Source organism: Protopterus annectens, chromosome 16.part0 (genome assembly GCF_019279795.1).
Source record: "Protopterus annectens isolate FY-2018-M chromosome 16.part0, PAN1.0, whole genome shotgun sequence".
Taxonomy (NCBI): Eukaryota; Metazoa; Chordata; order Ceratodontiformes; family Protopteridae; genus Protopterus; species Protopterus annectens.
The window spans coordinates 655,520,896-655,547,871 of NC_056750.1; the positions used below are offsets into that span (position 1 = coordinate 655,520,896).

A 26,976-nucleotide genomic window follows, 5' to 3' on the forward strand; every position below is an offset into this window, starting at 1 on the left:
ACCCACTCGTACCCTCTCTGTGGAACACAGCCTTGAGCTACCAAGTGCACCTACAGGCTCAATTCCTGCCAGGCAAGTTAAATTCACTGGCAGACAACCTAAGCAGAAATCTCATGGACCCACACGAATGGAAACTGGAACCAAAAATATTCAACCTCTTGAGGAGCAAGACTCCAGAGATAGACCTCTTTGCCTTCCCTCAGTACTACCAGTTGGACAAATTCTGCACAAGGACTTCTGACAGTCAAGCTTGGAAAGTGGATGCCCTGTCCTTTACCTGGGAAAGCCTCTCGGTTTATGCCTTTCCCCCTCTGCCTCTCCTCTCGAAGGTTCTGCAAAAGATCAAACAGGACAAGCCAAGGACAATACTGATTGCACCAGACTGGCCATGCCAGCACTGGTACCCCCTCTTTTACAGTATGACACTGCTGGAACCCTGGCATCTGACTCAGACCCCTTCCCTGCTGTCCCAGCAGGCTGGCCAGATTCTGCACCCTCAGCTTCAAACCCTGAACCTTGCAGCCTGGCTAATTCCTTGAGCTCTCCAATAGCATCCCTCAGTAAGCAGGTGCTAAATGTCATTCTGGAGGCAAAGAGTCCTAGTACTAGAAAATCCTGTGCTGAAAAGTGGAAAAGATACTGTTCCTGGAGCCAGACTCGGGGGATGGGCACAACGGTGCCCAGTTTACCTCATATTCTTCAGTACTTAACAGAAATGCTCCACAAGGGCCTATCCTTCTCTTCAATTAAAATTCATGCCTCTGCCATTTCAGCACATTATAATACTGAGCCGCCCCTCTTCTCTCACCCCCTGTTGGAAAAGCTCAATCTCCCTCCATTTGAGCCAGCTGCAACTGCAGAGTTGAAATTCCTTTCTTGGAAAAGAGCCTTCCTTCTAGCCATCACTTCAGCAAGAAGAGTGTCTGAATTACAGGCCCTCATGGCAGTGGAACCCTTTATTATCTTCCATGCAGACAGGTTTTCCCACAGGACCAATCCTTCCTTTATACCCAAGGTGGTGCCTGGTGTGGCCCTAAATCAGTCCATTCATTTGCCTACTTTCTTCCCTAATCCACAAAACAAAGGAGAATGAATAGTGCGCTCTTTGGACTTGCACAGACAACGTAGATTTTATTTGGACAGGACTAAGCCTCTGAGAAAATCTGAACAGCTGCTAGTTGGCTTTGCTGCAGGGGCAGAGGGGAAGGCCATTTCAAAGCAAACCATTTTTAAATGGATAGCCCATTGTATTCATTTCTGCTACAAACACTATGGAAAACCTACCCCACAGGGGATAAGATCACATTCCACCAGGGCTGTATCTACCGCTACAGCCTTTCTCAGAGGAGACCCTATCAGGGACATCCTAGAAGCTGCTACCTTGAGCTCCGTACATACCTTCACCAAACATTACCACATGCCTATTTTTTTCTAAATCCAGCGCTGGCTTTGCCACTGCCATCTTGCAGGGCTTGATAGCTGGCCCTAATGCTCTCTAACTTCCTCTTCCCTTCCTTAGCTTTGGGAATCAACCCAAATGTGATGACTACAGCAGTGAAACACGAAGTACATAGTATAGTTGTGTACACTTACCATAAATGTAGATGCTCGAGTGTATTCACTGTTGCAGGCCTGGTTACCCTCCCTCCAGCCCGCTGACTTCTCTTGGCTCTACCTTTCCTTCTTGTTTGGTATATTTAACCTTTCTAGTGTATTTGCTTTTTGATGGAAGTGTACCATAACATATAATTGCTTCCCTTTGGGGGCCACCTGACATCTGGGGCAAGAAAAACTGATGTAATAGTATCGGCTGCATGTTTTATACCCCTGACGACCTGACGTCATGAAAGAAGAGACGGCATCCAACGCAGGATTCCAAGACTCTGGTATTCAGGCTGGCTGAGGACTACCTGCAGGCAGATAACCCAAATGTGATGACTGCAACAGTGAATACACTCTAACATCTACATTTATGGTAAGTGTACACAACTGTACTTTCCAAAGGAGGGATGAGCCTCCTTGACATTGACTTCATGCACAGATCTGCAATTGTGGGGCTCCACACATATCTGCTGACCTCACAGGACCCAAATGTAGTGAAACTTTTGAAACGTGAGGAGAATAAATCTAAGATGACTTCCCTGATTTGGCTAGCTGAAGCGTATCGGCGTCAAGCAGGAATGGAAATCAAACCACAAGTGGATAAAAATCAGGCAGCAACTGAATGTGCCAAAAAAATAAAGAAAGAATATAAAGTGAAGGACCAGATGAGAAGGCAAGAAATGTAGAAAATGCATAAGTATAGTTGCAAGTATAGAAAACCTTTGGAAGAACCTCATGTTGATAAGGAACGAATGCAGGAATAGTTAAGGAGAGGAGAATTCAAACCAAAAGATGAAAGGTTTATATTAGAGGCACAAGATAGTGGGCTACGTACACGTTGGTTTACAAAGTCCATTGAACATGTGGGAGAAACAGACATATAGGTTTTGTAAAACAGAATTTGAAACAGTTGCACATCTCGTTGCTGATTGTGACCTACGAATGACAGAAGGACTGTGTACTGAAAGGCATGATAATGTGTCGAGAATGTTGCACTGGGGATTGTGCAAACATTATGGCATTGAAGTGGCTGAAAAACACTGGAAACACGAGTGACAAAACATAAAAATTATTAAGTCTACATCACATGGGATCATCCATTGCCAACAGTTCAAAAGATGGATGCTAGAAAACCAGATATAGTGGTGCAAGAAAAGAAGACAAAAGTAGCATTGATCATTGATATCGCCACACCCATTGACTAAAGTGTCCTGCATACAGAGAGACATAAAGTCATAAAATATCAGGATTTGCAAGTGGAAACTAGAGCAATGTGGAAGAAAGAGACCCAGATAGTTCCGATAGTAGTAGGAGCAACGGGTCTTTTAAAAAAGTCTACAGTCATATTTAGATATGCTACCAATACATGTAACTCCGTCCGAATTGCAGGAGGAGTCATTACTGGGCACATTGTGGGTGCTGCAAAGACCACTTTTGGCTGACTTCAAAGAGTGAAACAGTACTAATTCCATGAACTTTAATCGTACTTTGACTTAGGAATGGGGTCCATTCCCGTCACTGTATTAGAAACCCAAAAGATTTGGGGAAATTAAAAAAAGAGAGAATCCTGAGTACTGTTGATGGTGGCTGCAGTGAATTGGGGTAAGAATGCCGGTGGATTGAGTAGCTGGGTTGACTGTCTTCAATAACTGCTTCCGTTTATACAGTTTGTGATTTTTATTTCCTCAAATTACTTGTTTTACTTTATTTTTTTATCTTGTTTTGCAACAAAGCAAGAGTTCATTTGGCAGTAAGGAGGAAGAAGAGGATGTGCTGTTGCAAGGAGGGAATGTAGTTATCCCTCTGCAAAGTAGCAGTAATAGAGAGTTGGAAGCATAATCAAATCTGTTTTCCAGATTATGTTAGATATGATTGTAAGCAGGATAATTTAAGAGGTGGCGTGTGTTTTTCTCTTGGTGTGTAAAAGTATAAAATCTTCCACAGTTGAAGTAAATATGTTATTAGAATATTTTTTAATTGAGTTGACCAAAAAAGCAATTACTGAAAAATGGAAATCAAATTTTATACTAACTGTATTTGAGGTATTGACTCATAAAAGATGAATGAAGTGGAAGAGGGATCTTTAGAAATGGAAGGAGCAGATTGCATAGAAGTAAATGGAAATTGTGGGATCAATACATGCGTAATAATGTTGAGGACAAGTGAGGTTTAAGGCAAGGCAGGAATTCAGCAATTTTTTGTAATGTTGGACTGATAGTAGCAAAGAAAGTATAGGTGATACATATTGTATTTAAATGGTAAAAAATGTTAAAATGTTTTGTTTTCTTTTCTATTAATGTATGTTTGATTGTGTCTTAGCGAGCTTCATCTGTGGAAACCAGTCCATTAATAAGATACTTGACCCCAAGCCTACTTTCATCTGTGTTAAAGGGCAAAATATTAGGATCTGAGTAGGAGAACATGCTTTGCCAGCTAAGAAGTCAAATGCTGGCACCTTTCCCTGCATGCCTGCAGGATGCAGATGCTGTGACTTTGAGTATGAGAAACAGCTTTTATTGTCCAGATTCAAAAGAGCGATAGTACCGCACAGCAAGAGATGGCTGCAAGAGCAAGTTTGTAGTTTACAGGGCCAGCTGCACACCATGTAGAGCATTCTACATAGGCAAGACTGTCAGTGCCGTAAAGGTAAGGTTTATTATCAGATATTAGAACTTAGAAAATTGGTCCATAATAGTCTTTACTAACAGTTAGTGTATTTTTTTATATTCTTTCATTGTCGTTTTAATTAGCATTATATTCACATTGGTTGACTACTACAGAACCATATAGGAAAAAATTAGGTAAGTTAACAACATGGGTTTGGAAGCACTTTTAAATTTATATGTAGCACTGCCTTCCAAAACAGAGTTTGTTCATTTCAAATTCCAATGCATTTGTCAGGAATAGTATTAGTAAGCATAAGCATTAAAACTTTCCTGCATTAAGTTGTGCAAGAATTTAGTATTGGTTTACATGCACTCATTGTTTAGTGTTGCTAAATCTGTTGTTTTTTTTTCCTGGTTTCATAATCAAGTCTGTCATGTACAACGCATTTATTATATTATGAAGTTAACCATATGAATGCATTTAATGCCTTTGTAATGTCTGATCTGATGAAGTCTCACCTAATTATAGGTTGTTAGGCAAAAGTGCTTTAGACTCCTGCGATTGTTATTGTGTTCTTTTTCTTGACTTGCATCAGTTTCAATGACATCAGTAAAGTGAAGATGTTTCTCAAGGCAAAAATGTACCTTTTACTTTGTCAGCATAGTCGCCCTACCATAATCGTATCTCTAAGTTTATGTAGTACATCTCCCTAGCCTCAGTTTATGTGGCCTGAGGTGATGCTGCTTTCCTGCCCTGATTAGATTCACCACTTCCTATTAATTAGCCCTAGCTTTACACATTTAGTTATGTCTCTTTTCAACAAAGATTCATACTTTTGTGATAAACCTCCCATCATAGACTCATGCTTGTGTTAGTTTACAGCCTGTAACATCTGCACTGTTAGATTATTGGCAGTGGACCCTGTCTTTATATTATTTTTAATGTTTCTTTGTACTGTATTAATATGTGAATTATTTTCTACTTGTTTCAATTATAGCTGCATTAATACCTTGCTTATACTTAATGATCAAGTAAATTCATTATACTGCCAAAGGACTAGGTAGTCCATACAGTTCTATATTTCTTCAAAATTCCCTAGACATCTCTGGAAAGTTTTTTTTTTTTTGCAGCAGGCACTGGCACAGGACACACTGGAGATTCATTGATTCTTATGGTGGGAACTACACTTTGCTGTTTTATAGGGATTACTACTGTGGCAATTAGGACTTGTGACACAAGTTACTGACAGCGTCTTATAATGTACCTGTTTTGACAGCATTTAGATGGAACAAAGTCAAATAGAAGTCTATTATCTCTTTCATCATATAACCCTATTTGGTTCACTGTCATAGAATGCTGCAGTTTATCTAGACCTAGCACATACAGAACCCTTTCTCTTCTGTCTGAACACACTTATAATTGATATATCACTTGAAAGTTGAATTCATACTGTCATGGAAAGGGTGGTATGCTCCTAACATAATGGATGTAGGGTAGGTGCTCCCAGTCAGAGGTTCAGCCAGATTATACTGACTAGCTGCAGTTTTGATTACTACAGTGTAATACTTCAGGATTTTAATTTGACTGGTTGTCACATATTTTTTAGCACTTGTTGTCCCATCTGAAAATGTCAAATAGCATCTGCTTATCACATTTCAGATATAATGATGTACTAATAGTTATATGTAGCCATGGACAACATGTATGGAAAGTGTTTGTATCAGGCACTAGCCACATAGGATAAGAATTCAACACATAAGCTATATAGCCTATTAGCTACCAGTAGGAGTAGATATGCAGAACGGGTATAAAAAATGAGACTTGTATCTTGGATGAGCAGCCTATATATGCATTTATGACCCCAGGTCTAGTTAATTAACAGTTATCTATGTGTTAAAGCGGATAAATACTTCATGTCATGTAAACTGGATTTAGATCTGACAAAACTCGTTTAAGGGCGAAGGTTTTTCAATCAAGAAGTTTTGAGTTCTAAACAAGTTATAATTGCTTGATTATTCTGAGATATCAGCTGAACTTGTCTACAGTGCATGGTTCTGTTTTCTTGATTTTTTACGGATGTTCATCGTGCATACAGCTGCAGTAATCACAGATGGGTTCTCTGCCGTCAGGCGGGTCCTCGGTCGGCCGAATTCCAAAGTCTTGGTCCGGCGTCGGTTGTCGTTGCTCTCTTCCCTGACGTCACTGCGACAGGGGTATATAAGACACAGCCGACGCCATATTCTTCAGTCTTTTTTGCCGCGCGGTGCCTGAAGCAGAAGCAGTTCGCAAGTGCCGGTCGGCCAGCTCCTGAATTTATGAAAAATTGGAAACCGAAGTCTTCATTAAAGCTAAGTACCCCGTTGGGGAAATTTTTCTTGCCTCAGACCGATGTCAGAAAAGGTTAACAATTGTATTTCTTGTGGGAAGCAAATACCGCATAAGGATTTCCATTCCCTCTGCGTACCTTGTTTAGGCCCAGACCACGACGTCTTGGGCTGTCGCTTTTGCGCTACTTTCAATAAGCGCACTATTAAGCGTCGGGTGGAGTTCGCCCAACACTTTTTCGGTAAAGACTTTGATTATAAAATGTCGTCGGAGACTCCGACTACCGTTTTGTCCAAAAAATGCAAGGACAAAGGCCGACATGCGAGGTCCGCGGTCCCCACCGACACCACGCCAAAACCGGCTACACGTGGTCCGGTTCTCAGTGAGACGCCTATGCAGTCCCTGACTACCGACGACACTTCTTTGGCGGGGTCTTCTGTAACCGAGACCGCAGGTACCTCGGCCCATACCCAGACTACAAACACCGAAGCCACTGTGAGCGTTGAGCCTCCTAATGTGGACAGGTCCACTTCCACCCATGGTGTCTTTAGACCCTCATCTTCCTTTTCAATTAAGGCCTTTACTAAGTCCAAATCAGCCAGGCATCCCAAGAGGCCTGTTACACAGGGCCCATCTCCAGGCCCCATGCCTAAAAAGCAGATGCTTAAAATGGCTGAGGATTTAATTACTCTTATCAGGGGTTCCCAACCCCCTCCAGACAAGAGACCCAGAGTGGAGGAAGATTCTCCCTCTTCGGATCAGGGCTCCAGTTTTTCAGATCATTCTGATGTAGAGGAACACTCTTTCTCCCCTTTTGAAGATTCTGATGCGGAGCAGTCCATTCCCTCTATATCTCCTCCTGAGGATTTTTCTTTTGGGGAAACCTTGCACACCTTGAGGGAACACTTCCATTGGGAAGGCCAAGACTTTTCTGATTCCAAGAAAAGACTTAGGGAATTTCTTTTGTTACCTCAACACAGACCTCTGGCGATACCTCCTGTCTTGGACGTACTGGATGATGTTTATTCAGAGGCTTGCCTTAATCCGGATTCCCTGCCTCCTGCCCCAGTCAAGCCTGATAGGTACTACAGAGTTCCTAACTCTCACCAATTTCTGTACAAAAGCCATAATGCTGACCCTGACACCATTTCTCAAGGCCCCAAGGGAATGAAGGCCTCTACTGCTAAGAATCCACTACCTTCCGAAAGAGAGTCTAGATCCTTAGAAAGGTGGGGAAAAAAGGTGTATACCTCGGCCACCCTAGCCATGAGGGCCTTAAATTGTCAGTTTCATATGCTTAAATATCAGCAGTTTCTGTTATCACAATTAAGAAATAAAATGTCTCAACCTGAACAACCAGATTTGAAGGAGTTGCAGGATATGTTGCATAGTGCAGAACAAGTGGGTAAACACACCTTACAATGTGGCTATGATGCCCTAGAGGCCTCAAGTAGAGCTGCTGTTACAGGATCAGTTATTTGTAGGCATGCATGTGCTCCTTTACAAAAGGATGTGCTATTTGGTACTAATGCTGAGGAGATACTACGGAAAATGGAAGAAAAAGCCAAATCTATGGAATCTGTCAAAGCTTTTCTACAGGTTCAACCACCACGTTTTAGCAGAAATTGGCCTTCTAAAAACTGGTCCTTTCCAGCCATGGATAAGCCCCAAAGAGGTAGATACAGGCGCTCAAGGGGCAGAGGACAATCACAAGGGTCATATAGAGGCAGGCAGTGGCAAACTCCAGCACCAAGAGGTGGCGAAGACAGTGCACAACAATATAGGAAACAAACCCAATGACTTCCTCCTTTCCACGCCAAGCAAGTCTCAGCTGGGAGCACCTCTGGGAGGAAAGCTGGCATTATTTACAAGAAATTGGCATATTGGCACAACAGACAAATGGATCCTGGACGTCATAGACAGAGGCTACAGATTTCATTTTCGCACTCTACCAAAAATGAGAGGCATGCCAAACCTGCCACACAATCAAAGGGCAGAGGCACAACTACAAATTTCAAAGCTCATAGACATGAAAGCTATTCAAGAGGTACCTACTCACGAACAAGGCCAAGGTTTTTATTCCAGGCTATTTCTGGTACCAAGGAAAGGAACCGACTGGAGACCCATTTTGGACTTATCCATCCTAAACACATTCTTATTCGTACCAAAATTCAAGATGCTCACATTACAGCAGCTTCTTCCCATGCTGGGCAAGGAGTTTTGGCTGGTAACATTGGACCTCAAGGAGGCATACCTGCATGTCCCAATCAGACAAAGCTGCAGAAGATACCTCAGATTTCTTGCAGGTTCAATCCACTATCAATTCTCTGCACTGCCCTTTGGCTTATCTACTGCGCCCAGAGTATTCACGAAATGCCTGGCATCAGTAATTGCCTACTGCAGACTTCAAGGGATACAAATGTACTCTTTTTTTGACGACTGCCTGATCCAAGCGGACAGCAAGCACATACTTCTGGATCATCTGGCTTATGCAACACGGTTACTGAACTCTCTGGGATACACAATCAACAAAGAGAAATCCAGACTAACACCATCTCAGAAAATAATTTTCCTGGGTGCCAACTTGGACACAAACACCCAGATGGCCTATCTTACGCCAGAAAAACAGGGGCAACTAACTCAGTACTTCAAAATGCTAGCAAATTGTACCAGGCTTACTGCAAGGAAACTCCTGCAGGCTCTGGGCTTCATGGCATCTTGCATTCTTTTAATCCCATGTGCAAAGTTGTATATGAGGAAACTTCAATGGTACCTAAAAAACCTATGGTCTCAACACAGCCACAGTTTGGAAACAATAATACCAATAATTCCATGTTTGCAAGCCTCAAACAAATCAAGTCATCACAACAGACGCCTCAGATTACACCTGGGGGGCGCACATGACAGACAGGTGCATTCAGGGCAAATGGTCCCAAAAAGAAAAGCACCTTCACATCAATCAAAAAGAAATGCTAGCAGTGATAAATGCAATTACAGCTTTCAAGGACCTCCTGCATCCAGGACAATTATTGATAAGAACAGACAGCACCACAGTAATGTGGTACATAAACAAACAAGGAGGAACACATTCAGACCCCCTGTGCAGACTAGCCATGACACTTTGGAACTTGGCTCTGGAATGGCAAATCGAACTTCAAGCACAATACTTGCCAGGTTTGGAAAACACGCTGGCAGACAATCTAAGCAGAAATATGACAGATCCACACGAATGGAAGTTGCATCCTCAAGTGTTTGCAAAAATAATCCAAGCATGGGGGAGGCCAGACATAGATATCTTCGCCTCCCACAGGAATCATCAATTGGAAAAGTTTTGTTCAAGGACCTTTCATCTAAAGGCCTGCAGAGTGGACGCCCTTTCATTCAGTTGGACAGCATGGACAGTTTACGCTTTCCCACCTCTGCCTCTTCTGCCCAAGGTGCTCTTGAAAGCAAGAACAGACAGACCGAAGATGATATTGATTGCTCCAGACTGGCCGAGGCAACATTGGTATCCACTCCTGAGGAGCCTAACACATACTCCTCCCTGGTCCCTACCTCTAATGCCTCTTCTGTTAACTCAGCACAGCTACAAAACTCTTCACAGCCAGCTGAAAACACTCAGTCTAGCTGCATGGAAAATTCCTTAACACCTCATCAGACACTACTCCCCAAAGAGGTGCAGGATATCATTTTGGAGGCCAGAAGGCCATCTACTAGAAAGGCTTACTCCACAAAATGGAAACGGTTTTGCTCTTGGAATGAGAAAAAAGGCCAGGACCCTAGAAAACTGAATTTGCCTCAGGTACTACAGTATCTAGCTGAGTTGCTGAACAGTGGAGTTTCATTTTCCTCCATAAAAATCCATGCCTCAGCCATTTCTGCAGAATTCAACACGGATCCACCCTTATTCTGTCACCCACTCTTAAGACAGTTCCTCAGAGGGGCTAAAAATATAAGACCACCAAGGAAACAACCTGTGCCAGCCTGGGATCTTCACTACATTTTAGAAAAATTAACATTGCCTCCTTTTGAACCAGCTGCCTCAACAGATTTGCAATATTTGTCCTGGAAAACAGCTTTCCTTCTGGCCATTACCTCAGCTCGTAGGGTTTCGGAACTACAAGCCCTCATGGCTGTGCAGCCCTTTCTCATCTTCCATCAGGACAGGGTTTCCCTTCGAACCAATCCATCATTTATGCCTAAAGTAGTATCCAGGGTAGCTTTAAATCAATGGTAGAGAAACAAACTGCAAAAAGATCCAAAATCACACAAGGAATGCTGAGAACAAATCACTTTATGACGCAAAGCTTTCGGGTATGAACCCTTTCTCAATACTAAACACATACATATACACAAAGCAACTGCTTTTATACAGGCCTAGTAGTCATGTGACTGCAGCCAAAGTCACATGACTTATTCAAATATACAATTTAAAAAAATTTAAAGAAACACACTGCAAAAAAGCATTTGTTAAAAAAGAAACTAAACATATACATATATATGATCACATTTCAAAACAATATCTAGCACATATATATTCTTGATTATAAAATATAAAATATACATATATACCTATAAGTTTAATATAAACTCTAAAAATATTAAAACATAGGTGTACACATACATGTACACAACAGATGCACTTATTAACATCAATGTATAAACATGCTCATGCGCAGGTTAATAAAGGTATCATTTCAACTTGCGTTGTAATCCAATGAGAATTGGTTTAATGCTTACTGTACTATTAAGGCCAGGAGGACTATCAGCTCCCAAACGTATTATCCATTGATATTCTTTAGTTTCAAGAAAATTATTAATATCACCACATCTGAGTGAGGGAATCACCAAATCAATGACCCTAAATCTAAATGTATGCCTGTCCCCACAAGTCTCAATATGCTTATACAAGGCATTCTGACTATACTTCCTCCTGATTTCTGATTTGTGTTCAATAATCCTGTCCTTAAGTCTACGTGTAGTCTTTCCAATGTAGTATGCAGGACATATGGAGCATGATGCCATGTACACCACATTGGTAGTAGTACAAGTAGCTCTTACAGAGAATGTATATGTATGGTGTGTGATCGTGCACATAACTATTAGATTCCACATATCTGATCAAGTCTGAGCAACAGGAGCAGTTGTGACATGCATAGGTACCAAAATTAAGTGTAGGGCAAATGGGTCTATCAAAGCACAAATTCAAAGAAGGGCTAAAATCTTTATAGCATAGCATACTTTTGAGGGTTTTCATATTTCTAAAGCTAAAGAATGGCTTATCACCTAACAATTTTGTAAGTTCAGGGGATGCCATTAAAATAGGCCAATATTTATAGATGGTGCGCTTAACAAGAGAAACCTTACTTGCAAAACCAGTCACATATCTAAATCTTTGCACAGTAGAGTTTACAGCTTGATTTATCACAACATCACGGTTCGTAAGATTATAATTCCTGAAGTATGGGGCATATAGTGAGTGCCTATTACTAGATACCTGGTTCTTCATCTCATTTAAAATAGACAATGCATAGCCACAATCAACAAAATCCTTAAATGTATCATTTAACTGCTCACAAAAAACAATATCATCTGTGTTGAGCCTACTCACTCGAATGAATTGAGACTTAATCACACCTCGAAAAACATGCGGGGCATGCATGCTGTCCGCATGCACTTATCTGCCCACAGATGTCTCCTTCTTAAAAAACAGAAGTGCCTAATAATCCATCCTTGTAAAAAATGTTAACATCAAGGAAGGAAGCCTCTTTACTAGTAATGGTCGACTTAAACTTCAAAAAGGATGTCGTGTTGTTCAAGTGTACAAGATATTCTTCTAAGCTGTCCCTAGATCCATTCCAAATTAAAAAACAATCATCAACAAACCGTTGATAGAACACAACACGTGTGTCAAAAAATTTTTTTCCATCATGCAAATTGTCTAATTCCCACTGATGCAGTACAAGGTTTGCATATGTATTGGCCACGGGGGTGCCCATGGCGACCCCGTTAACCTGCAAATACGGTTGTTGATTGAAAATAAAAACATTGTGGCTAAGTACTAGGTCCAACAATTGACATATATTTTGAATAGAATCACTTACTAAGGATTTTTCAGTAGTCAAAAACTTCCTAATGGACTCTATGCCATACAGATTAGGGATGACAGTGAACAACGATACAATGTCTAAGGTAACAAATAGAAAATCATTCAAATTACATGGTTCACTGTAATACCACTTTGAAAGTTTGAAGAGAAAATCACCAGTATCTTTCAAAACATAATTACATTTATCTAAAAAAGGAAACAATTGTTTCTGAAGGTAAACAAACAGGTTCGTTACCCACCCATTGCCAGAAACAATGGGTCTCATGGGAGGTCTAACAAACACTTATGTATTTTAGGAAGTCCATAACTGAGGTATAGATGGACAGGGTACAGAAAAAAAGTTAAATAATTCCAAACTAATATTATTATTAAACTGCATGTCATAAACATGTAAGTTAACGTCAGTAATATGCTTCTTTACATCCAAAGAACTAATTTTTAAAAGACAAAGTATCCATTAGTAGCTTATCCATTGATAAATTATAGCAAGCTCTATCCATGATCACAATACTTCCTCCCTTATCTGCTTGCTTAATGATGATTTCACTATTCCTTTGAGATTCTGCAAGGCAAGATGTTGCTCATAGGTTAAGTTATAGATAAACTTTCTATCACAGACATTAAACTGTTGCCTAAAATCAGCTTCACAGACATTGCAAAATGCAGTAGTAATGGGTGTATTCACAGGTATAAAACGCCACGCTTTCTGAGAATGTTATTAGGAGCAGTACTGACATTAAACAGAATTTTCAAATTTAAATTTCTCACAAACATTTTCAAGTCGGTAATAATATCAACTAAATCCAAGTTAGTCATAGGTATGAAACTCAGTCCTTTTGAAAGAAGAGACACATGAGAATCACCCAAAACAAAGATGAGAGGTTTAAAACACCTCTTACTACTTGGCATTCTTGCCCTGTCTCAACGGACTGTCGTACTTGCGTTTCACTGGAAGTCTCTAGCTTCATCGATAATGGTTCCCTCTTGTTTAAAGAGTCCTGCACACGTTCCGGTTTCTCTAACTGAAACCGCTTCTCTGCGAAGATTAAAGTCGACTGATGCGTTTTTTTATTATTAACATGCTGGACATCCGATACTGAGTTCAAGGCAGCAGTTGATGAGGTGTCCATAGCGGACGTCATTACGGCAGTGTTAACGCTACTAGAAGAGGCAATGGTTACAGACTCAGAAGGAGTTAAAGTGACAGTGTCTGTTTGTATAGAATTGGCCAACAGTCAGATTTGAATCAAGGGGCTGAAATGCATCTAGCCCTAATAGAAGTACCAGCAAAAGTTTTTGCATTATGATTTTTGTTGGATGTTACCATAGTTGATTCTCTTGGGTCATTCCTGGGCCAAGAGAAGATGTGACCCACTCTGAAATCATTAATGTCTCGAGAAAGTTTTCTTTTCTTAACTAGCTCAAGCTTGTCATCTAATTCATGAAATTTACTGAATAGATGGTTATATTTGGATGACATCTCTGAAAAACATACAAGTGATTTCAGTTCATCATCTAATTTAATAATTTCAGTCTTCAAATCTTGTTCAACAGACATAAAATATTCATTCATTAGTGACATATAGTCTAAGCTTAGCTTCAAGTTTATTTGCTGCCACCTTTTGAGGAGTTCAGGGTACACATTCCCATACGATGGCATTTTCAATATTCTTAGTCCACGAGGGACTATCCCCATTTTAAGGTATGCAGAGAAGCTAAACCTCTGCCACTGAAAACGCTTGTATGAACCAACTTTACGTTCAAGCAATGCAATTTTATAGTTAAAAGTATCAATGTCACCTTTAGAAGAGTTGTCCAAAGTAACCTGCGTTCCATTTTCAGGAGCCATGACAGGAACAAAGTCATAAAGTGATTTGTTCTCAGCATTCCTTGTGTGATTTTGGATCTTTTTGCAGTTTGTTTCTCTACCATTAGTATTACTCTGCTGGACTGTTGAGTAACTATATTTGGTAGCCTTTCTTGCAGCCTGTTACCTTTTTTTGGAAATATGGAATCACTACATTCGTTGTTTTCACAAGAAGTTAATCCTTTGTTGGACTTTGTTCCTGTCATGGCTCCTGAAAATGGAACGCAGGTTACTTTGGACAACTCTTCTAAAGGTGACATTGATACTTTTAACTATAAAATTGCATTGCTTGAACGTAAAGTTGGTTCATACAAGCGTTTTCAGTGGCAGAGGTTTAGCTTCTCTGCATACCTTAAAATGGGGATAGTCCCTCGTGGACTAAGAATATTGAAAATGCCATCGTATGGGAATGTGTACCCTGAACTCCTCAAAAGGTGGCAGCAAATGAACTTGAAGCTAAGCTTAGACTATATGTCACCAATGAATGAATATTTTATGTCTGTTGAACAAGATTTGAAGACTGAAATTATTAAATCAGATGAAGAACTGAAATCACTTGTATGTTTTTCAGAGATGTCATCCAAATATAACCATCTATTCAGTAAATTTCGTGAATTAGATGACAAGCTTGAGCTAGTTAAGAAAAGAAAACTTTCTCGAGACATTAATGATTTCAGAGTGGGTCACATCTTCTCTTGGCCCAGGAATGACCCAAGAGAATCAACTATGGTAACATCCAACAAAAATCATAATGCAAAAACTTTTGCTGGTACTACTATTAGGGCTTAGATGCATTTCAGCCCCTTGATTCAAATCTGACTGTTGGCCAATTCTATACAAACAGACACTGTCACTTTAACTCCTTCTGAGTCCGTAACCATTGCCTCTTCTAGTAGCGTTAACACTGACGCCGTAATGACGTCCGCTATGGATACCTCATCAACTGCTGCCTTGAACTTAGTATCGGATGTACAGCATGTTAATAAAAAAACGCATCAGTCGACTTTAAACTTCAGAGACGCGGTTTCAGTTACAGAAACCGGAACGTGCAGGACTCTTTAAACAAGAGGGAACCATTATCGATGAAGCTAGAGACTTCCAGTGAAACGCAAGTACGACAGTCCGTTGAGACAGGGCAAGAATGCCCGCAAGTAGTAAGAGGTGTTTTAAACCTCTCATCTTTTGTTTTGAGTGATTCTCATGTGTCTCTTCTTTCAAAAGGACTGAGTTTCATACCTATGACTAACTTGGATTTAGTTGATATTATTACCGACTTGAAAATGTTTGTGAGAAATTTAAATTTGAAAATTCTGTTTAATGTCAGTACTGCTCCTAATAACATTCTCAGAAAACGTAGCTTTTATACCTGTGAATACACCCATTACTACTGCATTTTGCAATGTCTGTGAAGCTGATTTTAGGCAACAGTTTAATGTCTGTGATAGAAAGTTTATCTATAACTTAACCTATGAGCAACATCTTGCCTTGCAGAATCTCAAAAGGAATAGTGAAATCATCATTAAGCAAGCAGATAAGGGAGGAAGTATTGTGATCATGGATAGAGCTTGCTATAATTTATCAATGGATAAGCTACTAATGGATACTTTGTCTTTTAAAAAAATTAGTTCTTTGGATGTAAAGAAGCATATTACTGACGTTAACTTACATGTTTATGACATGCAGTTTAATAATAATATTAGTTTGGAATTATTTAACTTTTTTTCTGTACCCTGTCCATCTATACCTCAGTTATACGGACTTCCTAAAATACATAAGTGTTTGTTAGACCCTCCCATGAGACCCATTGTTTCTGGCAATGGGTGGGTAACTGAACCTGTTTCGGTTTACCTTCAGAAACAATTGTTTCCTTTTTTAGATAAATGTAATTATGTTTTGAAAGATACTGGTGATTTTCTCTTCAAACTTTCAAAGTGGTATTACAGTGAACCATGTAATTTGAATGATTTTCTATTTGTTACCTTAGACATTGTATCGTTGTTCACTGTCTTCCCTAATCTGTATGGCATAGAGTCCATTAGGAAGTTTTTGACTACTGAAAAATCCTTAGTAAGTGATTCTATTCAAAATATATGTCAATTGTTGGACCTAGTACTTAGCCACAATGTTTTTATTTTCAATCAACAACCGTATTTGCAGGTTAACGGGGTCGCCATGGGTACCCCCGTGGCCAATACATATGCAAACCTTGTACTGCATCAGTGGGAATTAGACAATTTGCATGATGGAAAAAATTTTTTTGACACACGTGTTGTGTTCTATCAACGGTTTGTTGATGATTGTTTTTTAATTTGGAATGGATCTAGGGACAGCTTAGAAGAATATCTTGTACACTTGAACAACACGACATCCTTTTTGAAGTTTAAGTCGACCATTACTAGTAAAGAGGCTTCCTTCCTTGATGTTAACATTTTTTACAAGGATGGATTATTAGGCACTTCTGTTTTTAAGAAGGAGACATCTGTGGGCAGATATGTGCATGCGGACAGCATGCATGCCCCGCATGTTTTTCGAGGTGTGATTAAGTCTCAATTCATTCGAGTGAGTAGGCTCAACACAGATGATATTGTTTTTTGTGAGCAGTTAAATGATACATTTAAGGATTTTGTTGATTGTGGCTATGCATTGTCTATTTTAAATGAGATGAAGAACCAGGTATCCAGTAATAGGCACTCACTATATGCCCCATACTTCAGGAATTATAATCTTACGAACCCTGATGTTGTGATAAATCAAGCTGTAAACTCTACTGTGCAAAGATTTAGATATGTGACTGGTTTTGCAAGTAAGGTTTCCCTTGTTAAGCGCACTATCTATAAATATTGGCCTATTTTAATGGCATCCCCTGAACTTACAAAATTGTTAGGTGATAAGCCATTCTTTAGCTTTAGAAATATGAAAACCCTCAAAAGTATGCTATGCTATAAAGATTTTAGCCCTTCTTTGAATTTGTGCTTTGATAGACCCATTTGCCCTACACTTAATTTTGGTACCTGTGCATGTCACAACTGCTCCTGTTGCTCAGACTTGATCAGATATGTGGAATCTAATAGTTATGTGCACACGATCACACACCATACATATACATTCTCTGTAAGAGCTACTTGTACTACTACCAATGTGGTGTACATGGCATCATGCTCCATATGTCCTGCATACTACATTGGAAAGACTACACGTAGACTTAAGGACAGGATTATTGAACACAAATCAGAAATCAGGAGGAAGTATAGTCAGAATGCCTTGTATAAGCATATTGAGACTTGTGGGGACAGGCATACATTTAGATTTAGGGTCATTGATTTGGTGATTCCTCACTCAGATGTGGTGATATTAATAATTTTCTTGAAACTAAAGAATATCAATGGATAATACGTTTGGGAGCTGATAGTCCTCCTGGCCTTAATAGTACAGTAAGCATTAAACCAATTCTCATTGGATTACAACGCAAGTTGAAATGATACCTTTATTAACCTGTGCGCATGAGCATGTTTATACATTGATGTTAATAAGTGCATCTGTTGTGTACATGTATGTGTACACCTATGTTTTAATATTTTTAGAGTTTATATTAAACTTATAGGTATATATGTATATTTTTATATTTTTATAATCAAGAATATATATGTGCTAGATATTGTTTTGAAATGTGATCATATATATGTATATGTTTAGTTTCTTTTTTAACAAATGCTTTTTTGCAGTGTGTTTCTTTAAATTTTTTAAATTGTATATTTGAATAAGTCATGTGACTTTGGCTGCAGTCACATGACTACTAGGCCTGTATAAAAGCAGTTGCTTTGTGTATATGTATGTGTTTAGTATTGAGAAAGGGTTCATACCCGAAAGCTTTGCGTCATAAAGTGATTTGTTCTCAGCATTCCTTGTGTGATTTTAGCTTTAAATCAAGCCATACACTTACCTACCTTTTACCCTAATCCTCAAAACAAAGGGGAAAGGCTGCTACACTCCTTAGACATCCATAGACAGCTATGTTACTATTTGGACAGAACAACGCCTTTCAGAAAATCAGAACAACTTTTTGTGTCCTATGCTGTAGGAGGTCAAGGAAAGCCAGTTACCAAACAGACAATTTCAAAATGGATAGGCCACTGCATATGGTTTTGTTACTCCTATCATGGAAAATCTGTCCCTGCAGGCATCAGATCCCACTCCACCAGGGCCACAGCTACCTCTACAGCCTTCCTCAGAGGAGTTCCTACCAAAGATATTTTGGAGGCAGTCACTTGGAGTTCTGTGCATTCCTTCACAAAACACTACCATCTGTCTTTATATTCCAAATCTAGAGCAGGCTTTGCCACTGCTGTGTTGCAGGGCATTCTGGCTCATCCCAGTTCCACCTAGTGCCTACCACCCTGTGCGTAGCTTTGGGATTCTACCCATCTCTGATTATTGCAGCTGTATGCACAATGAACATAGTACAGTTTTGTACCTACCACAAATGTAGATGTTCGAGTGCTAATACAGCTGCAGTACAGGTTTCCCTCCCTCCTTCCCCTCTTGGTAAAGGACTAGTGGCTAACACCTCCTCTTGCAACCTAATTTGGGGTTATCCTTCTATGATGTATTTGCTTGCAACTACTGTTTTTTGATTACATTGCATTGCTTGAATATATGAATATATATATATATATATATATATATATATATATATATACACATAATTTATGTATTGCCTTCCTTCTGGGGGCACCTGACATCTGGGGCAAGAAAGACTGAAGAATATGGCATCGGCTGTGTCTTATATACCCCTGTCGCAGTGACGTCAGGGAAGAGAGCGACGACAACCGACGCCGGACCAAGACTTTGGAATTCGGCTGACCGAGGACCCGCCTGACGGCAGAGAACCCATCTGTGATTACTGCAGCTGTATTAGCACTCGAACATCTACATTTATGGTAGGTACAAAACTGTACTTTATCAGCCAGCAGCTTTATTGCTCACAAGTACCAGTTTTCCCTGTGGTCTATATATAAAACGTATTTGTGTGTGTGTACATGTGAACATACACAATTTTTCAGTTCTTTTGAATGTAGCCTGTAAGCTACTGGGTTGCCTTGAGAGCTGTGTAGTAGGTTGAGGGATGCTGGTCCATTCATTGCGGTATGGAATGGCATGAAAAGTTTTTCACAGTATTGTTTTGGAGTTGTGCTGCTGTCCTGATGGGGCCAGACAAGCATAGTTTCACCAAAGAACTGTAGCCAGTAGTTGTGCCTTACACCATGCAAGCGCATTCTTTTTCAAAAATCATGAATATTATGGATAAAACGCAGAGGAAGGCTCATCTGCATTTTGCCTTGCAGTACAATTGTGGATGGTACAAACTGCCATAACTGCCTTATACCATTTTAAGCTATGCAGTATTGGTGAAATGACATCTGTGAATCACACTATCTCAGCACCAACAGTACTGCATAGTATAGTTTGGCACAAGGGAATTGCACAGATTTGCATCAGGCAGGAAGGAACTTTTCATGAATCCTAGCCACTGTAGATATAATTGCTATGTACATGTCATTTGTTTCCATACATGTTTATATTTGTCTTTGTTTAGTTTACATGTAATTCATTTTTCTTGTGACAGATTGAAAGTGGAGCAGTATGGAAGCAAGTGTATCAAGACCTTGGAATACCAGTGTTGAATACTGCAGCAGGCTACAATGTAAAGTGTGCATACAGAAAGTGAGTTGAATTAGCTTTGTTGTAACATGGTTAATTCTTTTTAATTAGTAGCATTTCTTTCTTTTCGCTGTTAGTCTTTTCTAAGAGATGTATGTGTTAACTGAATGAATTAATAATTGTTATATGTATTAGTACAGTGGCAAAAGAAATATAGCAAAACTGAATAAAATATTTTGTCTTATGTAAACTTTTTCCTCATCTATTACTTCATTTAACACATTCATGTGAAATAACCCAGGTGTTGCATATAACATCCAAACAAGTTAAAAGCATGTTAGATGACATAAAATGATTGTGAGAATATTATGTCCACAAGTTAAAAGCATGTCAGATGACATAAAATGATTGTGAGAATGTTATGTCATCTGTTAATAATACCTATAAAATTAAAAGTTTTAAAATGCACAACATATAGTAGTATATAGCTACTGTAGGCCATGTCTCCAAAGTGATATTCCCCAAACATCACTTCTCTAAATCTAACCAGATGAAAATAGCATTCTCAAAAGAAAACTACATACATAATAAGTGGTACAGCTGTGTTTGTGTGTGTGTGTGGGGGTAGTCCCCAAATTAATATGTTTTGTTTTGAGATCTCTGCTTCTTCAGTAAGGCGGACAGGGCAATTCTTCCACTTCTTTAGTATAGTTAAAGGGAAGTAGAGAGATACACACATTCACTCAAGGAAACTTGTCTTTCACTGGTAGCAGAGAAAGCTGTCAGGACTGCTTTCATTACTTAATGTTTATTAAACGAGGTTCATTGACTGTGACCATGCTCAGGCAACTTGAATACCTTGTGCATAATATAGGTACAGATTGTTATATTGGGGAGTTGTTGTGTCTTTCGGCTTTTCCAGGTTAGGGGTCGCCACAGTGGAACTCCGGTCCGCTAATGATTGGTAGTTGATTTTTACATGCCGAGTTACCAGCCCTGACACACAACCTTCAACAAAGGTACGCCCATTCACGCATGTCTCCATGCAGAAGATGCTCTAGCTGAGAATCGAACCGGACAGCGTCTTACTGTGAGGTGACAACGCTACCGCAGCAATTGTGAGTTTGGAGTAAACTTCTTGGAGTTTGGAGTTAAATTCTGTTTAGAGTCAAAACTGAAATGCTGCAACTATTTAAAATTTAAATAAAATTTGCCTATTTATTACAAACTGCTCTGACGACTTCTTTCAACTTTTCCCGGTTAGGGATCGCCACAGAGGAACTCCGGTCCGCTAATGATTGGCAGTAGATTTTTACGGTGCCGAGGTGCCAGCTCGACGCCCAACCTTCAACGAAGGCATGCCCGTTTACGCATGTCTTTCGAACGCGGGGATACAAACTGCTCTAACTACACTGCAAAATTATGTTAATAATCTTTTTAAGCCAAGTGATAATTGTTTGTGTCTTTCGGCTTTTCCCGGTTAGGGGTCGCCACAGCGGAACTCCGGTCCGCTAATGATTGGCAGTAGAGTTTAAGTGCTGGCTTGCCAGGCCTAACGCACAACCTTCGACGAAGGAATGCCCGTTCACGCATGTTGCCACACAGATGACGCTCTGAGTATATTTCTTTAATGCAACACATCATCACATTACAATAATTCACTTGTTATTACAGGATTCGAGATGAGCAAACTTTAAAAATGCATATTTTACTTTATCTAAAACTTTTGTTTATTTTATTTTATTTATTTATTTATTTTTTGGAGAGGTTTTACTTTACAGAAGACATCTCCATATAAACCAGCATAAATAATGGAGGTAGTAAGTCAGAGGGCAGCTAAAATTATGCATGGCTGACCAGATGCTGTGAGTAGAGAACGGTAAGCATGTACACATGTGTATGTGTATACAAATCCAAGATAAAAGGATTATATAAACACTGAAGAATCTCAAGGAGATTCTAGTATCTAAGAAGGAGGTGCATCATGTAAAAAAAGTAGTGTGCAGTGTTGCACACTTTAATGCTAAACTAAAAAAAATAAATAAATCAGGCAAAAGGCATGGTGAGTGGATAGACAGACCAACTTTGATGTGATGTAAGATTGAGAGTTCAGCAGGACAAGGGGTAAAGCCCTTCTAATAAAATGTAATAAAGTGCAAGTTACCTAGGGTAGATATCTTGTCTTTAACTGGTAGCAGAAAAAGCTGTCAGGACTGTTTTCATTATTTTATGTTCATGGGGTAGATAGATGGGGTAAGAAGGTTTACACTTCTGCAACATTGGCCATTAAGGCTTTAAACTACCAGTTTCATATATTAAAGTATAAGCAACATGTTATTGGATTGCTTAAACAGAAAATTATGTTGATTCTTGACTGTGTGGAAAATAAAGAATTGCAGGATTTAATGCATTCTGCTGAAAAGGTTGGAAAACATACTTTGCAATGTGGATTTGATTCATTAGAGGCCTCTTGCAGGGCCGCTGTTACTGAGTCTGTGCTCAGAAGGCATGCTTGGCTTAAGGAGCAGTCTTTGCCTGATCATGTTAAAGCTAAATTGTTGGATGCTCCCATAAATCAGGGCCGCCTGTTTGGCAACAAGGCTGAGGAAGTTCTTAAAAAGATGGAAGATAAAGCTAAATCTATGCAAACTGTTAAAAATTTCTTACAAGTTCAGCCTCCTAGATTTAGTAGGCACTGGCCCTCTAAGAATTGTTCCTTTCCAGCCCCTTCCAGGTCTTCTCAAGCCAAACCCAGACACAGCAGAATCCCCAGGTTTAAGTCCCAGGGGACACACAAAACTATTCAGTGGGGGGTTTCCGCACCCAAATCAGGTAAGACTCCCCCCTATGGAAAACTGTCTCAATGACTTGCTTTTAAAACTTCTAAGCACTTCTCAACTGAATGCTCCTTTAGGCGGACAGATTGGTCTGCAGGCCAAAAACTGGGAACTCATTACCCAGGACAAATGGGTTTTAAATATAGTATCCCAAGGATACAGATTTCACTTCCACAACACCAAGCGGGTGGCCAGATCTACCCCCAAATCAGTGGGCAGAGACCCAAAATCAAGTACTCTCTCTATTAAGCATGGGGGCAATTCAGTTGGGACCAGAAGAGGAAAAGGGACAAGGTTTCTACTCGAGACTTTTTCTGGTACCCAGAAAAGGAAATACATGCAATCCTGTCCTGGACCTTTCTACTTTAAATGGCTTTGTGGTGATTCCAAAATTCAAGATGCTGACTCTTCACTAGCTGCTTCCTATGCTAGGCAAAGATGCATGGTTGGCAACACTAGACTTAAAAGAAGCATACCTGCACATCCCTATCAGGGAGTCTTGCAGAAGATACCTACGCTTCAAAGCAGGCTACATGCACTATCAGTTCTCTGCACTGCCCTTTGGCTTATCTACTGCGCCCGGGGTATTCACAAAGTGCCTAGCTCCAGTCATTGCATTCTGCAGGCAAAGAAATATTCAAATATATCCATACCTGGACGATTGTCTAATTCAGGCAGAAAGCCAGGACATTCTTTTGAATCATCTGGCTTTTGTTCAAAGGGTACTGACTTGTCTGGGGTACACCATAAATGAAAATAAATCACACCTGGTACCCTGTCAACAAATTATATTCCTGGGAGCAAGCTTGAGTACAACTTCCCAGATGGCTTTCTGCACGCCAAAGAAACAAACTCATCTGACAACCTACTTCAAACAAGTGGCCACAAAAACCCAGTTATCTGCAAGACAAGTACTGCAAGCCTTGGGGTTCATGGCCTCCTGCATTCTTCTAATTCCATATGCAAGGCTGCATATGAGGAAACTGCAGTGGTATCTCAAAAGCCGTTGGTGTCAACATTCACAGGATCTAGAAGCTATGATTCCTATCATACCATGCCTACGCTTAGAGTTCCTTTGGTGGGCAGAGGCCTGCCACCAAAACAAGGGACTGCCATTCACACTACCCCCTGCCACCCAAACCTTAACAGACGCATCAGACTGTGCATGGGGGGGCTCTCCTGGCAGGGAAGTGCATTCAGGGCAAATGGAACCCAAGTCAAATGCACCTACACATAAATCAAAAGGAAATGTTGGCTGTACAGAATGCTCTGACAGCCTTCAAGGACCACATTCTTCCAGAACAACTAATGGTAAAGACGGACAACACCACGGTCATGTGGTACATAAACAAGCAGGGGGGGGTACACACTCTTACCCCCTCTACAGACTAGCCATGGCATTGTGGAACACGGCCTTGAGGTACCAAGTGAATCTACAAGCTCAATTCCTGCCAGGAAAACTAAATACACTGTCAGATGGACTAAGCCAGAAACCTCATGGACCCACACGAGTGGAAACTGGAACCAAGGATTTTCAACATGTTGACAAGCAAATGGGGGAGTCTAGATATAGACCGGTTTGCCTCCCCCCAGAACCATCAACTGGACAAATTTTAAAAAGGATTCCCCACAAACTAGCTTGGAAGGTCGACATTCTATCCTTCAGCTGGAAAAACCTATCAGATTATGCCTTTCCTCCTCTGCCTCTGCTCTCCAAGGTACTAATAAAGGTCAAACAGGACAAGCCAAGGATAATTTTAATTGCACCAGACTGGCTACGCCAACACTGGTACCCCCCTCTTGTGCATGTGTCATGCTTGGCCCCATGGCACCTGCCTCAGACTCCTTCCCTGTTGTCTCAGCAGGACAACCAGATTCTGCACCCTCGGCTGCAAACCCTGAACCTAGCAGCCTGGCTAATTACCTAATCTCTCCTTTACCATCCCTCAGTAAATCAGTGATGGATATAATTTTATAGGCTAGAAGGCCTAGTACTAGAAAATCTTATGCTGCAAAATGGAAAAGATTTTGTACCTGGAACCAGTCTCAAGGGATGAGCGCAGCAGTGCCCAATTTACCTCAGATTCTACAATATTTGACTGAGATGCTTCATAAGGGCTTGTCCTTTTCCTCCATCAAAATTCATGCCTCAGCCATTTCATCTCATTATAGCACAGAGCCTCACCTCTTCTGTCACCCACTGCTCAAACAGTTCCTCAGAGGGGCTAAAAATTTAAGGCCACCGAGGAGAGTTCCAACTCTAGCTTGGGACCTTAACTTTGTCTTGGAGAAACTCACTCTTCCTCCTTTAGAGCCAGCTGCTATTGCAGGTTTAAAATTCCTTTCCTGGAAAACAGCTTTCCTTTTAGCAATCACTTCTGCAAGAAGGGTATTTGAGTTACAGGCCCTTATGGCAGTGGAGCCTTTCATCATCTTTCATGCGGACGGTGTCCCTCAGAACTAATCCCTCCTTCATGCCCAAGGTGGTATCCAGTGTGGCTCTTAATCAGTTCATTCATTTTCCTACCTTCTTTCCTAACCCACAGAACAAAGGGGAACATATACTGCACTTCTTAGATGTGCACAGACAACTTAGATTCTACTTGGACAGGACTAAACCTCAAAGGAAATCTGAACAACTGCTGGTGGCATTTGCTGCAGAGACAGAGGGGAAAGCTATTTCAAAGCAAACCATTTCAAAATGGATAGGCCACTGCATTCATTTCTGCTATAAGCACCATGGAAAACCTATCCCACAGGGCATCAGGCCCCATTCAGCCAGGCTGCATCTACCTCTACAGCCTTTCTCAGGGGCGTCCCTACAAGGGACATCCTAGAAGCTGCTACCTGGAGTTCTGTGCATACTTTCACCAAGCATTATCATTTTCCAATTTTCTCTAAATCCAGAGTTGGTTTTGCCATTGCAGTCTTGCAAGGCCTTATAGGTGGTCCTAATTCTATTTAAATTCCTCCTCCCAACCTTAGCTTTGGGAATCTACCCAAATGTAATGACTGCAACAGTGAAACACGAAGAACATAGTACAGTTATGTACACTTACCATAAATGTAGATGTTCGAGTGTATTCACTGTTGCAGTCCTGGTTACCTTCCCTCCAGCCCCCTTTCTTCTTTTGGCTATACTTCTTCTCTCATTTACTATGCTCAAGCTTTTTGGTGTGTTTGCGGAGGTATATCCTTGTATTATAAAGTTAATTGCTTCCCATTAGAGGGGCACCTGACATCTGGTGCAAGAAAAAATGATGTAATGGCGTCGGCTGCATGTTTTATACCCCTGACAACCTGACGTCATGGAAGAAGGGACAGCAACCGATGCAGGACCCAAGACTTTGTTAATCAGGAGTACTGAGGGCTACTGCAAGAAGATAACCCAAATGTAATGACTGCAGCAGTGAATACACTTGAACATCTATATTTATGGTAAGTGTACACAACTGTACTTTAACCAGTTTGCATATAGAAAGGACTACTTTGGAATACTGGACATTGTGTAATATAACTGGTTTGTGTGTCCTTAAGGCTTGCTGCCAACGTAAATAAAAAATAAATTGCATAAAAAGGTTTTTGGTGCATCATAAACTTATAAATAACCACAGTGTGTGTGTGTAAAGTAACATTTCCTTTCAGTTTACCATGCAATAGATCATGACAACTGTGCATTCATTTAGTGCCTTATAGTCTGCTCCTTATCTTGTACTCTGGTACAGTCTTTATTGTCTAATCATGTTTGTCTATATTTTTTGGACTGTTTTGATTTGCTTGCCCTGGTTTGTATACACAGAGAATGCTTCTTTGACTAACAGGCATATGAAGACCTCAGCCCATAGTTTTTGAGGTTCTTTGTTAGCATCTTAGTGAAAGTCTTTGCAATATTTTGATTACTGTTCACGTTTTGAAATATACCTTTGAAAGTAAAATTTTAATCTCAGCAATTTGAAAGGTGTAGTTAGTTT

The 26,976-nt window shown here is 40.3% G+C and overlaps 1 protein-coding gene across 1 annotated transcript in view; it reads left to right on the top strand.

Moving 5' to 3' along the window:
• The window catches only part of ARID4B (AT-rich interaction domain 4B), a 2,517,944-nt gene that overhangs the window by 1,415,399 nt on the left and 1,075,569 nt on the right, over nucleotides 1-26,976 (top strand). Inside the window, exon 10 of the mRNA XM_044058160.1 lies at nucleotides 20,134-20,231. Coding sequence (XP_043914095.1) covers nucleotides 20,134-20,231 — 98 coding nt within the window. The remainder of the gene's footprint in view (nucleotides 1-20,133; nucleotides 20,232-26,976) is intronic.